General features: G+C 44.5%; 1 protein-coding gene across 1 annotated transcript in view; it reads right to left on the bottom strand.

Annotated features, from left to right (window-relative positions):
* The window catches only part of LOC137437842 (uncharacterized), a 39,430-nt gene that overhangs the window by 12,307 nt on the left and 11,304 nt on the right, over positions 1-15,819 (bottom strand). Inside the window, exons 6-8 of the mRNA XM_078766426.1 lie at positions 11,410-11,496; positions 8,870-9,009; positions 8,609-8,763 (exon numbers count right to left, since the gene is read on the bottom strand). Coding sequence (XP_078622552.1) covers positions 8,609-8,763; positions 8,870-9,009; positions 11,410-11,496 — 382 coding nt within the window. The remainder of the gene's footprint in view (positions 1-8,608; positions 8,764-8,869; positions 9,010-11,409; positions 11,497-15,819) is intronic.

Here is a 15,819-nt window from a genome sequence, read left to right as displayed (position 1 = left end):
GAGCTTGCAGCCCGATAGGAAGGGTCGTCATGGCGACCACTTTTTGGTGAGACGTGCCGGCAGGTCTAGATCGGGGCATTGGATGGCTCCGTGCCGAGATGGTGCGTGGGATCTCGGCCCGGGTAAACCTCCTTCCCTGCACCGAATGCGGGACGCACCCAGCCGCTGGCACAGAACAACCAGCATTCATGGCTTGGCTTTACGAAGCCGGGCTTTGGACAGGAATTGGCGCACCGAGAGGTATTAGTGAGTCGACTGGGTGATGAGGTTAGTGTTTTGGACCCAAAATCAGAGAAAAACAAAATTTGATGATTGGCAAGGGATTGGCAGTAGTGATTGGCAGATGATGGGCAGTGATTGGCCAAATTTTTGATTTGTTGAAATTTGATGTGCAAAATTGGTAGTGAGAGACCCCCGATGGGGTGGGATGGCAAATCTGCCACCCTTCCCATGCGTGGGGCAAAGGAGCAATAGTTTATGGGGTGTATGGCAGTGAAAACTAGCCCGGGTGGGTTAGGATATTGTGTGTAGGGATCTAGCGAAGATGACAGTAGGTAACGTTAAGATTAGTTAGTGACTGATACCTGTAGTGGGGACGCAGGTAGATTAGTATGGATGATAATGACGAGGGAGCGCAATAGTTTAAAGGGACGACTGGGAAGCGCAAGTTTCAGAAGGGAGTAGTTAGCTGAGATGATGCCGTGTTTGTGAGAATTGAACAGGTGTGATTGCACAGGTGTGCAACTGGACAGGTGTGTGGAGCAGTGTATGAGTAGTGAGTGTGTGGATCAGCGCGAATGCGCTTGGGGAGAGAAGGGTGCAGGTGGCACCAGGTGTGAGAGCACAGGTGTGCAGGTACAGGTGTGTGGAGAGAGTTGGAGTGAGTGGTACGGAGTGGTGTGCATGGTGCCAAGGTGTGGATGGGGGAAGAGTGGACCCCTTTCACGGATACCCGGGGCGGGTAGTGTAAGTGTTAGGTAGAGGGTATAGGTAAATTGTGGTTGGATATTGGCATTTGTGGTGCGGGTGAAAGAATGGTACATGGATGGGTGCATTAGTGTTGTGGAAATGGCTGGGCGTGTAGCCTGTTAGTGTGTGTAGTTGGTTGGGCACTCCACCACTGTGAGGATGTCGGCCAGGTGAGGCCGCAGGTGGGCTCTGGGAGCCGGTAGAGTTGTGAGTGGGTGCCTGAGGATCCCGGGTGTGGATCGGGCAGCCCAGTGCCAGAGAGGGCACGGAGTGGGGAGAGAGCCAGAGGGCCTTCCCCAGGTAGTTAGGTTAGGGTGAGGAGCAGGTAAGCTCGGAGGCAACTGCAGTGGTGGAGGTGTGCAGGTGGGTAGACCCACTGGGAGAGGTACACGCCACAGCCCAGAAATTGTACGAGGGCACCGGGAGATGAATCGGGGGAGTGAGACCCCAAATTGAAGAGCACCACAGTTTGGCCAATGGGAATTGGTTTTTAGAACCCATAGTGTAAGAGGGCCAATGGTTTGGCCGGAGAAAGCCCCCGGGTAGTGTAAAGTTGTTAAAGTCATTTAGGAGATAGTTAGGATTGATGAACCTGTCGCACCATACGCAGCCACTTGCCTGTGGTGATGATGATGACTCCACACCTGTGTTTTCTTTGTTTGTTGCAGGAAATGAGATTGCTGTGAGGATTTGTGAGACGCATCACGACGTGGATGAGACATTGGGGTGATTCCATCTCTCCCTCCCTAGGAGGGACTGATGATGAATTGGTGATGGCAAATTTTGATGTTGAGTTGGAAATGGCAAATTTTGATGAGAGTTGAAAATGGCAAATTTGATTGGTTAGGAGGGAGAGAAGACGAATTTGGTATATGGGAGGAACGGGGAAGACAGTAGGGATGTTTGTGGATTTGTAAAGTAGATGTTTATGGGTAGTGTTGTGTTGTGTGGATACAGTAAGGGGTAAGGGAGGGGCCATGTAGGTTACCTGGTGGGGGGGGGGCGTACGATAGGAACGTACCTGTCTCACCTGGTTCCCATGTGCCCCCAGTGTGCATTACCTTATATTGCGTGCACTTTTGCGCCCTTACCACCTTACTCACTTGTTTCTTCTTTTGTCTCCCACCTCCGAGGATCTGGCTTTGGGGTAGAGAGAGAGGAGAGAGAGGTGCTGGCTACGCAGTTGTGGGCCTGCACTTTCGCTGCTTGTTGCCTGGATCGATACACCATATGGACCGCAATGTTGGTGGCCACCCACAATGGACCGTAGTTCTTTTGCGGCCAAGCACCACCCGGGGATGGACCTATGGGTCAACGGGGCACCTATGCCATACAGGTGAACCACTAATAATTAACACCAAGTGCACCACAAGAAGAGCAAGAGACACCTGCAGGGTTAGGGGTTGTCGAATTTATTTTTATTTCATTGAACAATGGTGACTGCACCGGATGGTGCTGACTGTGTGGTGGGGTGGTGCTTTTGATGCTGGGAAAGGGTGCTCTGCACGTTATTAAAGGCCGTCGGCCACAGAGCACTCGTGGGTTGGTGTATCGATGTTGGCAAGCGCGCTCTCTCTATGCATAACATCTGCATGTGTTCCTCCAAAGACAGGTCCTGGATCGTAGTGTAAATATCAGCGTAGTCTTGTAAATAATGCTCCCTACCGGCTGTATGTTTAGTTTGAGAATTCTTTCCGGATTCGGTTATCCTGTGGGTGTGTTTCTGTGAGGAGAAGGGTGCAACGTCGCAGGGGGACATATTTACTCATTTGTGAATATCTGTAAAACTGTCGCACTCAGGGTAGAGTTAATAGTAGAGGGAACTACATTGCGTGCCACACTAAAGTAGGTAAAGATTTATCGGGTCGGGACGCCCCGAGGGTAGAGAAGGGTGCAATGTTGCGAATATGGAATTTGGCCTCCATATCCGCTTGTAAATATTCCCCTATTTTCTCCGATACTCCCCAACTCTCCCTTACCCCATTCCCTAGTCCCATTGTCTGTAAACAACACCCATTAGAGCCGATCTTCCCCTTCATCCCCCCATTAAATGTCGTGCCCAGGTCCCCCGCACCACACGTAGACAATTATAGGACATCTTGCTAGTTATTCTTAATCTATGTCAGTTAAGGACTTGTTTCCATTAATTATGACTCTTCGTTGCACCAGAATGTGATTATATGGCACCTGTTAGGAAGTTTAGGACCTCCCCATACCTCTCCGCATCTCTTCCCCATGAAGAAGCGCCAACTACAACAACAACAACAAAAGAGGGGGGCGGCGCGGTGACGGCATGGGGAGTGGGCGTCCTCCTTCCGGCTCGGTTAGCCGCCATTGACCACGCGCTCCACGGGGTTACCACGAAGGGGCTCCCTGTCGGCCCCTCGTCAAGGGCGGAGCCGGTAACCCCCGCACCCAATGAGAAGCCATGGGCCGATGCCATCTGGGGCGGCGCTAACGAGCCGAGGGCGTGTCACTCCCCGCCGGATATACGCGGCCCCGCGCCGGACGTGACGTCAGATGCGCCCCGAGCTTGGAAGGACAAGACGCCACCCTCCCGAGCGCTGAGCGACCTCCCCGGCATCTCCACCAAAGTCGCGACCCACAAGCGCTGTGATACCTTCACGCATCTCTGGACACCACCGTACGTGATCCTGCCCTGAGCACAGGTGCACCTGGAGCGATCGCTACCCGCTTTCCTGGCCATCAAATCCCGTGTGAGTCAGCGTTGTCCCGTTTATCTGTGGTCTGTCTAGGGTTAATATAAGGTTGTGTCTAAGTGCCCACCTTCCTATGTTTCCCTCTTGTCCCTGTAATCTAACCTTTTTCCGTACGAATATACTTGAGAACTGAACCCCTGGTGTCGTATTGTGTCATTATAACCCAGCCGGGTGTCTTCTCTTTCCAATTGAGCCAGCATAGCGCGGCTTCGTCGACGTTCGAGTACAATCGGGTAACTTGTACGGATACGGCGGCCATCCCGCTCGGCCCACCATACCATCAAAGTCGTATCTGTAACAATATATATATATATATATATATATATATATATATATATATATATATATATATATATATATATATATATATATATATATATACACACCCTGCAAAAAAAGAAACGCAAAACTGCAAAAAAAGAAACGCAAAAGTGATTTTAGATGTATATTTTATATATCATATAAATAATCAAAAGATGGTAATCGATTGTTCAAAATTGGCACACATCATTCTCATTGACCCAGGTTCCATATGGCACACATGGAACAGTAGATTTTCAAGGTGAAGGTCATCTGTGCTCAATATCTTGTATGGCCACCATTAGAGTCCAAAACTGACTGGCATCGTCGTCCCATGGAAGCAATCAGATCCCGAATTGTGGCCTGGTGAATGTTCACCCACTCTGCCTGCAGTGCTTGTGCCAACTGTCGGAGGTTCTGTGGTTGTTGCTGACGTGCTCGCAGTCGTTGATCCAGTGCATCCCATAAATGTTCGATTGGGTTTAAATCTTGAGACCTGGAGGGCCATGGCAGGACCTGGATGTTGTGATTCCTCAAAAAGGCTGTTGTCAGTCTTGCCGTGTGAAGTCGGGCGTAGTCTTGTTGGAAAATGACGTTCGCTTGTTGCATAATGGGAAGGACGTGTGGCCGAAGAATCTCATCCGTGAGTCGTGGCATGCTTTCGCTGTTCACTTGCTGTAAGATTGTGATGGCCTGCAAATGAAATCCCAACGTTTTTATAGCCCAACAAGTGATGTTGCACCTGCATGTCATGTTGGTGTGTTTCGGCACCAGACTCTCAGGTGGTTGTGTTTTTGCGATTGTTCCATCTTTTCGCCAAATTTCTGCAGTACCTCATTCTTTCCACACAAATCAATCCCAATCCATGCAGAAATGACCTATTCATTTTTGGTATTAATTTTGTATGGATATCGGCAACACTCTGTCAGATATTTACGATTTTACTACTTTTGCGTTTCTTTTTTTGCAGGGTATATAAATATATATATATATATATATATATATATATACGTATATAGTTGTGGATATGAGGATTGTGTTTTTTTAAATTGTGTTTTTTATGGTTGTAAAAATATCACCCTCCTTCCTCCAGATGTTGTGTATAAAGGTCAAAGGGCGTCCCGTAGTTAGGTCATATACAATCACGTTTAGCCAATCATAGATTTCCTGCTTGTTGGTAGTTATTTCCTTATTCTGTGTATTAGGCTAAGGCTTTGTCTTCCATTAATTGACACTCCATTGCACCGAATTCAAATAGATAGATCCCCTTTTATTCCCAAAGCCTCGATTGCCAACTGCATTCGCCGCAGCTGCTGGGCGGTTTTCACCGCGACTCCATTAGCCACGAGGTGGGCTCGGAGAAGAAGGGGGAGGAGCCGCCGAATCCAGGGCGTGGCCCGCCCATCGTCATCAAAAGGGTGGAGCCAGCGAGCCCTGACCAGCCAACCAGGGCTGGGGAAATACCATCACGGGCGTGGCGCGGGTTGATCTAAAAGCGCGTTATAAAAGCGCGCGCGCAAGCATTTAGAAAAGAGAGGCGGCGGATGTGGCAGATGCGTGACAAGAGCAGTCCACCAGAGTTCAGTTCAGAGGAGGAGAGAGCATAGCCAAGGAGCACAAGGCGAATGAGAATCGGCACGCCCTGCTCGCGGTACCAACCAGCACTCGAAGGAACAGCAAGTGCGGGCACGCGAACCTCGACGTCCCGCGGTCCTCGGATCTCCCTGTCGCCCGTTCTGTGAACCAGAGTGCGAGGAGCCGGAGCTGTCACCTCCAGCCCTGCCGTTTGCACGGACCTGACCCTTCCTCTCCCTCCAGCATTCATTCCTGCCATTCCATCCTTCTTGTGTACGTGAGTTTGTTTTGTTTGTCTTGTCCTTGGGTTATACTTAAGACTGTAGGTAAGCTAGCGTTGCACTGTGTCTCCTTGATTCCTTCTGTCTTTATTTTATTATCTTTCCTTCTTCCTTAGTTATTTTGGTCCTGTAAATAGTAATAATAAATAATAGTCGTATTTCAAACCTTTTTGCCTTCGTCTTCCTCTTCTTCACATCCGTGTCGTCTTTGTGATTTCTCCATTGGGCACCTGTGGCACGATTTGGCCAACGTTTCAGGATCGGGTCTAGTCTTGGTAAACGGCTCACGCCGCGGTTTGCTTCGCTCGGCGCAACATCCATTACGCTGCGGCCGTGAGCGGGGGGTGTTCCTTCGCGTACCGGGAAGCGCTGGTATTTAGGTCATAGGACTTGTGGGCCTAAAACCCTACCCAGCGCCGACCGGGCGTGGCGTCATACCCCCGGGACCACGTCGGTCAGCAACTGACGAGGGGCTTAATCCCCCCTCGAAGGGGAACCATAGGCCGACGTTGGGTTCCGTAACTATATACTGTATATATATATATATATGTATATATATATATATATATATATATATATATATATATATATATATATATATATATATATATATACACACACACACACACACTGTATATATATATATATATATATATATTACTACTTTATATAATACTACTTACTTTAAGTAGATTACTACTTACTTTATATAATATATATAAAGGGATTATATATATATATATATAATCCCTTTCGTCGGACCCAGACAAGGCAAGGCCTGGACCTGGTGGGAATACTTAATACATAAATAATACTTGGAACATATATGTACACACACACACACATCAACGATAGTTATGCAGTGAAAAGGGTTGGTATAATAGTTCAATTGATAGCATAGTCTCCACTGGGTTTTTTATTCCATATTGAATCCCTAGCAGGATGGAAATGAACCCTTTTCTTGGTCATCTGAGAGATCTGCTTCCAAATAAACAAGTAATCGTTCCTGATTTGTCTGTACTGCCACAGATTTTATGCTCTCTGTTTGTGTCGATTGTTTTTCATATCAAGTACTCACTCCTGTGTATTTTTCCGTGCTCATCATATATATATATATATAATATGGAGTAAATTTGGCTGTGTTGTATTGGTTATGTATTGTTATGTATTATTGGTTATTTGGCATATGTATTGTTTGTATGTGTGGTCTGTCATCTCTCCCAACTCTGATAATGCCATGTATGAGATTATTTGAAAACATTGACTCTGCTCCCTGCTTATCTATGTACACTCTTACTATAGTATTCTGTAAAGACTTTAACCATGACAGCTAGCTCTGAGTTGGGTTACATACTGAAGTACATTGCAGTCAAGTCATTCGGTGAAACGTGTTTTTTTTCCCCAACACTCATTGTTGGGGTAGACACTCAAACTATCTGGTAGACATTCCCCTTCCATTCCTTTGCTCCTTCAGAATGGTGTCGTGCAAGACACTGCTCGAGTAAAAGCTGATTTATTAATCTACCTCTTCCCTCAAAAGGCCAAGGTCCCAAATTTGTTCCTTCCTGTACCCACCATATTCTCCATAACAGAATGTTCCCTTTACCATATGAAATTCTCCCCGACAATAGAGAAGTTTCTTACCCAGCTTGATACCATTTCCACAACCATTCCTGAAAGTTAGTGGCCAATTTCCTCTGAGTGTAAACAGCTTGTGGCCCATGATAACGTCCCTTCCTTTGACATTTCCCTTCAGGCTGTGTTTCTCCAGGCAGCACCTGAGAACCTACAGTATTCAATGATCTATATGATTATCTTGAAAACAAGCTTCACCAATTTGTTGGTGAATCCACCCTGTGTCGGATGTTACATTCATTACTCTGGTGAAAGTACGGCTGCTGCAGAATCCCTTTCGTCGGACCTGGACAAGGTAAGGCCTGGACCTGGTGGGAATACTTGATACATAAATAATACTTGGAACATGATGGTCAATCCCAGCAAGTCACATGCTCTCACACAGTCTCTCTACAAGGATAGCCAATCAAATGATCCAATCAACTTCTCTGGACAGCCACTAGCAGACGTGCAGTCTCTGGAACTCCTTGGCCTCACTTTCTTATCTGTCACAACCTTTTGTGGGGGATCATATCACCAAGATAGCATCAAATGCTAGTTGCTGTCTGGGTATGCTCTGTAGAGCTAAGGCATTCCTGAATCAAACTCATCACAGGGCACAAGGCTTTCACACAGAATCCCATGGATCATCGCTCGCTCGCTCCCCACTCTTAGCTTGTGCCTCTGCTTCCCACCTTGCTCTCTTGAAGCAGTAGCATAGAAGGCCATCCGCACCATTGGTATTTCAAGGCAGGAGGCAGATTCCCAAGGACCGATACTCTCCCACCGTCAGCAAGTTGGTTGGTTCTCTGTTGTGTACAAGCTTACATCTGGCCTTGCTTCTCCTGTCCTTCCCAAACCATCCCAAGTCACACTCGTTCCTCAACACTCACCTATTCACCCTCCCAAAGTGCAGGTGGGTTGCCAACCTGCATTCATCCATCCCCCTTATTCTCCAGATTATGGAATAATCTCCATGCCTTATCTTATCTTCCTCACTTCTATCGTTCAAATGTGCTACCCATCATTGGAGTCTGAGTCCAGCAAAAATATAAAATAAATAACAGACAAAAACCCGATCCTAAAAGAGTCCTCAATTACTGGTTTGAACAAACATGACATGAATAAAAATGAATACAAGAAGCATACCAGGCAGTGACATGAGAGAAGAGCTGGACTCAAACTCCATAGTGAATGTGGAACCCTCACAGAGTCGATGGCAGGCAGGAGGGAATGTGACGTCCATGATCTTCAAGTCAGGCTCAAAATGGTCTCGGATTGCAGCCTCCATCGCTCTCATAACACTGTGCGGGGAAAGAGTTCTCATTAGGGTATTGAACCCAGGTTGGGTTACAACTATGCCCCTAAACTAACCAGGGGAGGCAGGAGTTGCAAGTGCAACAAACCCACCCGTCTGAGTGCTGCTTGAGCACATCCTGCACTGCGGGAGGCATTGACAGACCAGGACGCAGACATCGCCGTGCCTCTGTCCAATACGCTCCATTGTCCAGCAGCAACCGAATGACTAGGAGATGCCCTGCTCGGCAAGCCTGTACTCACACAAGTCTCAATTCTTCCACAAGAGTTTGAGCAGCAACTCGAATTAAAAGCCTTCATTATAAACACTTGCAACTACCATAGTGTATCCTGCTTCATCTTATACTCCAAATTGACATATCTATGAATGAAGGAAGGAAAGCAAAAATTGGAAAATTAGCCAATTCAACTTGTACTCCTCCATATTGACTTGTATGCTAAAACTTTTGCTATTATAAAGGTGAAATATTAACATATTGAGATAAAATTTTAATGTTTACCATTAATGTGAAACTACTCACAAACCATATACTGTAATTTGACATTATCATAGTGGGGGAAGAAGGGAGCAAAAATATTTTGATTTCGTAATCAAAATAATAACTAATTTGGGTATGCGGGTGTCTTCCGATACCCCAGGGAGATGGATGCCCCCGCCTTGCATAACCCCAGGTCACCTGTGGGCAAGGTGTAGTACTAGTCAGCACCCCTTACCAGGGTGACGGTCCGGAGACATGCGGTTTAAATGGCAGATGGCTCCACACATCTGGTGGATGAGAGTCCAGTCGGCTCCAACAGCACGGGCGGAAGAGGGTGAATTCCTCAATGGCCAGCAGAGAGACGGAGAGGAGTGGCTACCCCCTGTCTATTCCACACACTTACCCGTGTGTACTAGCCATAGAAAGGCAATGCCATCATTGCCCGAGGAGACATGACATAACAATCTATCTATAATTCCAGTAATCTCTGTGTGTATGTTTGTATGTTTGTATGTCTGTGACCGCTGTTTCTCGACAACCACGGGTCCGATATACTTGAAACTTGCCAGGTATATTGCTGGGGACCCGAGGATGTGCCTTTTCAAGGTTTCATATTAATCGGAGAAGTAGTTACCGAGCTATGTCCAAAAAACGATTCAACCAATCAGAGAGCAGCGAGCTATCACGTGTGCCGAACGTGGCGAACAGACTCTGCCTCGGACGGCACATTTGAGAGCGTATTCATTTATTTCACGTTGGAAAACTATGTTGCCGTTAAACTATGTTTTAAAACTAATTAAAACTAATTTGCGATTCATCGTAACTGCGATTTGCGACCTTCCGGACAGTGAAGACTGCACTTCCGGCAGCCAATCACAGAACGCGTTGTTGCGTAGGCGTGGCCGATGTGAGAGCGAGCCGAGCCGAGCGCGTGCGCCATTACGGTTCGTAATTCGATTTCTTCCGGAGAAAATAATAATTTCTCGATTTCTTATGCGCATTATTTCTCCCAATTCAGTCAGAGCGAAGGGCGGAAGCAAAGAGCGTTGTTTTTTTTGTTTACGGGCGTACGGGCGGGGTAGAGCGTACGGGGTAGCGTTTTTTTTTTTTTTTGGCAAGGAACGGGCACCCACGTACGGGCATGCCCTAGTAATAATAATAATAATAACAAATTTGGAGGGAAAATAAATAAACAAGAAGAAGTCATGCAGAGCATGATACTTACAAAATCCACCCCCCCCCCCCCCCCCCCCCAAAAAAGTTGCAATGTATACATCAAATTTTCCATTTCATTAGATAAAAATTGACGATCTTAATCAAAGCTCGGGTCAATCGGATTAAAATTGATGATTTTTCAGTTGAAAATTGATGCTATTAGAAGTTTGACCTCGAGTTGCCCTTAGACCTTTTGACATCAAAAATAGTTGGTTTCCCAATTCAGTGAGGCATTGTGCAATTGCTGTTTAATTTTCAAGTCAATCAGATGAAAAGCGACGATTTTCAGATAAAAATTGATTTTAGAAGTTTGACCTTGAGTTGACCTATGACCTTTAGACCATCAAAATAGTTGGTTTCCCAATTTAGTGAGGCACTGTGCAATTACTGTTTAATTTTCAAGTCAATCAGATAAAAATTGATCATTGTTGAAGTTTGACCTTGAGTTGACCTTTTGACTTCAAAAATAGTTGGTTTCCCAATTTAGTGACTCAATATGCAAATGCTGTTCAATTTTCAAGTCAATCTGATGAAAAATGACAATTTTAGAAATATGACCTCAAGATGACCTTTGACCTCAAAATCAATAGGCTTCTTCCTTATGACCAACTCTACATCTGGTGAAATTTTGTGAAGATCGGTTTAAACAAACCTGTAGGAGATTGAAAGACAGACAAACAAACAGGCAGACAGAATAATGCATAAGACCAACCAATATACTTGAAAAATCTTTGATTTTGCAAGTAATAAATTGGAAATCCACCATCTGGCAGAGGTCTGGCTGTATTAATTTTGCGCAAAGAAAAAATAAAATCATGGACACAGAACAGAAAATTATTGTGGTGCAGGTTCAGCTGAGCACCTAATTTTACAAAAGGTGGTGGCTTGACGTGAGAAAAATGTACTGCCGCTTGAACCATGATGTGACGAGACACGTACCTTACTCAGAGCTGTGTCACCGTTACTTTGCTGTGCATGGATGCATGCTCCATTGCTCAATAAAAGTTCCACCGTACACAAGAAGCCCTAAAACCAACAACAACAATGTTGGAACAAAATAACAAATACAACTGTACACAGAAATGTATGCAAAAAATAAATTCGATTTTAGAATCCTGTCTTATGTGAGTAAACCTCGCGTTGGTGGTCCATGTACATTTTACACAGTGTATGTGTCAGATTTTTGCGACAAGCCGATTTGGTCTACAATTACCTTTCCCACTGCCATGCTGATTGCTTCTACTGCTGTATTTCTTGCTCGATTAACACATTGCTTCAGCTTTTCTGCTCGAGTTGGTAGACTGTGCATGGTTTATTGTGCTGTGGTTCCGGAGACATTTATGACTGCAAGGATACCCAACAGTTTTGTTTTATCATATTGCTGGGTGCCAACCTTCCAGGCCAAGCTGTAACACCGTTCAACATTTACAATGCAATTAAGGTGCCATGGATCTGGCATACACAGTCGGTACTGATTAATCCCCAATTAATATCTTCCCTTTCTTTCTACTTCCGCTTGATGAGAATAAACGTATAATTTTTGGAATTTTGCTTCGTTAGAATTTTTGCCTTTTTTGTTACAGGTGCATTTTTTTTTTTTTTTGTATACAACATCGAGGCTCGTGTAAGAGCTAACATCAATTCTTTGAAGTTCTTCTTGAAGGGTCATCTTCATCATCAAATTTATTCTTGATGTCCCAATGCTGCGCATGCCAATGAACTTAACGGATGACGCGTTTTGTTTTTAATTGGTTATCCATGTCTTTACTGCCTCCGCCACCAAGGGTGGATGGAGTTTATGTTTTCACCCCGTTTGTCTGTTTGCTTGTTTGTTTGTGAGCAGGATATCTCAAAAGGTTGTGGACAGATTTGGGAATTTGGTAGACATGTTGGTTGTGCGACAAGGACGAAGTGATTAGATTTTGGTGAACATTGGAATCTGGATACAATAATTTTATTTTATCTTAAGTGATTCAACATTGAGAGATAGTGCCAAAAACGATATGTAGCACGATATTTCAAAAAGTTGTAGACGAGTTATGATAAAACTAGGCAGATGAGTTGGTTATGTGACAAGAACAAGCTGATTATATTTTGGTTCGGATCTGGATCCAGATCCGGCCCATCAGTGGGATACAAAATGTAAACTGTTCAGCCTGGCGGAGGTATGTGCTCTATCGCATTTCTAGTTATTTATATAAACTTCTCCATGGGCTCACAAATTGTGAGTGCCGAAGGCATCAAAACCTGCTAAGGAAGCGTGCCATCAATGGCTCGAGAATCCAGTTGCATTGATGGGATTCGTATAAGGCAGAAAGCAAATGTGGCCTATCAGGGTTGTTACTAAAACCAGTATAGCAAGAGGAGAAAGGGCAAAATACACTAAAACATGGGAAAAATTCTCTGAAAATACAACAAACTTACTGGTACACTATTAGTGGGGCAGATTTCACCAAGATATTTGATGAATTGTGCAAATTGTGGTAAAAGCATCAAACTTGGTACACATTTCGAACTCCCCAAACTGATCAATTTAAGATAGGCAACCACTACACCACTATGCCCCTGGTGGCCAGCAGCGCTACCCATTGGTAGTGAGCCAAGGCAGCCTAATTCTCACAAATTATATTCCTTAAATGTTTGTAACTTCACAACTACACAGTAGTATTTTTTCATTCGGATTTCACTGATCTGATGCTTAGACATGCCTAAATACAACCACACCATTATTTATGTGAATAAACAATCAAGTCAGTAGAAAGAAATCAGTCATTGAAAAGCTGTTCAATTTTACTTTTGTTTGGGTACGAAAGGACTTTTCTTCTCTTGTGATCCAGATGGTGAAAAACACTTCATAGAACTGTACCGTAGCCAAGATGTCAGAACCAGGGAGATGTCTACTACGAACACACAAGACAATCCCGACATTACAGACTGGAGGAAATGTCTATTGTGTCAAGAGGAAACATCAGAGGCTCTTCGGTGCACAGTGAATTATAAAGCCGACTCTGGATCTGGATATGTCACTTGCTGAAAGTTTGTTTCAATTTAATGAAATAGATGCGCTACCCTTCAACGTCAAGCGACTTAATGGTGAAACTGGTATCAAAGAAACACTGGTGGAAACAGAGCTATTATCCACAAGTCCTGTCGTTTGAAGTAAAATAACAGCAAGTTGCAACAGGCAAAAAAGAGACACTCTGTGGAGACTCACTGCGACATTGAACCAAGGAGAAGATACACTAGCCCGTCAACACCTAGACTGAAAGAGCCAAAACGAGTTTATGTTTTCACCCCTGTCTGTCCATTTGTGAACAAAATATCTCACAGTTGTGGACGGATTTGGACGAAATTTGGTAGAGATGTAGCGTATGTGACAAGGACAAAATGATTAGATTTTGGTCAAGATCCGGATCCGGCTACGAGAATTTTAAAAGTGATTCTTCACCATTGGGAGATGGGGCCAAAAACGATACATAGCGGGATATCTCAAAAAGTTGTGGACGGATTTGGACGAAATTTGGTAGAGATGTAGCGTATGTCACAAGGACAAAATGATTAGATTTTGGTCAAGATCCGGATCCGGATCCGGTTTCGAGAATTTTTAAAGTGATTCTTCACCATTGGGAGATGGGGCCAAAAACGATACATAGCAGGATATCTCAAAAAGTTGTGGACGGATTTGGACGAAACTTGGTAGACCGGTTGGGTGTCTGACGAGGAAGAATCGATTCAATTTTGGTGAAGATCTGGATCCGGATCCGGCTAGTAGAATTTTTAAGTGATTCTTCACCATTGATATGGCCAACCAGGCGGAGGTATGCTCTCTACTGAGTGCCGTTCTAGTTTCATCTGTGATAAAGGAGATGATGTTGACTCCTTACACGAAACAACTAACTTTAGCTGGATGTGCATGTCCATCTGTGTGCTCAAAAACTTCAGGACGAACAACTTATCAAAGTTAAGTGCCGGGGATCTTGTCACGTAAAATGCAAAATATCATTCAAAGTGTTTCGTGTCTCTTTATAACCGAGCAGAGACAAAACAGACCAAAGACTGTTTGGATGATAAAGATAAGGTCATATTGTACATGGCATTGTATAAGCAGAACTTGCTGCCTATATCGAAGGACTGAGACAAAATAGTGACACAGTTCCCATCATGAAACTGTCTGAACTTTCCAAACTCTACACCAAACGTCTTGAGCAACACCAAATCACAACAACTAGCTGCGTCCATAATACAAGACGAAAGGAACATATTTTAGTTCATGTTCCTGATCTACAGGCTCACTCTCAGGACCGTGAGGTACTCCTCGCCTTCAATAACATTATCACGATGCTTAACAAGGTTATGGAAGAAAACGCTGATGACAACGGGATCCATTTCATAAAAGCTGCAAATATAGTGCGAGGTGAAATGTTAAATTCAAAGTCCACATTTAGCGGCTCATTCTCAGACCAATGCTAGCAAGACTCTGTGTCACAGTTACCCTTGGCACGAGTGCAAATGACATTGAATGGCCCAAGTATAATCTATCAGTCTGAAAATGTAGAACCCAGCCAACCAGCATTATCTATCGCAGAACCTTTGTTGTACAACAGCCATTCCCATCGATCAAGCAAGCTAACTGATGCATACCATTCCAATGCATGACGCTTTGCATGATGCATACCATACCATTCCACACCATACCATTCCAATTCCAATACATGACTACCATACACACTTCGACAGTCTCTTTGCACCAATGACCAGATACCAACGCAATCATCATTGACGGTGCTGTCGTAGTGAATATTCTGAGCCCTAGGCATGCAAAAGCATTTGGAGAGTATGCTGTGACTATATTCCAACCATTTGTTGCACGCCAACTTCAGAATGTTGCAAGTATTGACCTTGTGTTTGACCGGTATTTTGAAAAGACTTTAAAGGAGAGAACCAGAGCGACATGAGGAGAAGGAATCAGGAGGAGGGTCTGTCCAACAGGAGCATTGCCAACTCACTAGCAGAAATTTATTTTTGTGGACCAAAAGACAGAAATGTTCAATTTCCTTGCTGAACATAATTGCACACACGCGCACGCACACACACACACACAACCTCCTCCCCCTACCCCCCAAAAGAGACAACAATTATTTTTTAAAAAGATGTAGGGATGATTTCAAATGATCATTTCTTGTGATCATCCCTCCCTTGTTTCCATACTTTTTGGAGTTACATTCCTTTACTTAAAACATTTTTTTTACCTTGTTTCTTTATTATTACTTTTTTGAAATATATATGGATGTTCTACTACTGATTTACAAATGTTGTAGCACAAACTTTATAGACGTGCTCACATTGAAA

Source organism: Myxine glutinosa, chromosome 1 (genome assembly GCF_964187855.1).
Source record: "Myxine glutinosa chromosome 1, kmMyxGlut1.1, whole genome shotgun sequence".
In the NCBI taxonomy this organism is placed as follows: domain Eukaryota; kingdom Metazoa; phylum Chordata; class Myxini; order Myxiniformes; family Myxinidae; genus Myxine; species Myxine glutinosa.
Note: the sequence above shows the minus strand (reverse complement) of the source record. Positions and strands in the feature narration are given on the sequence as shown.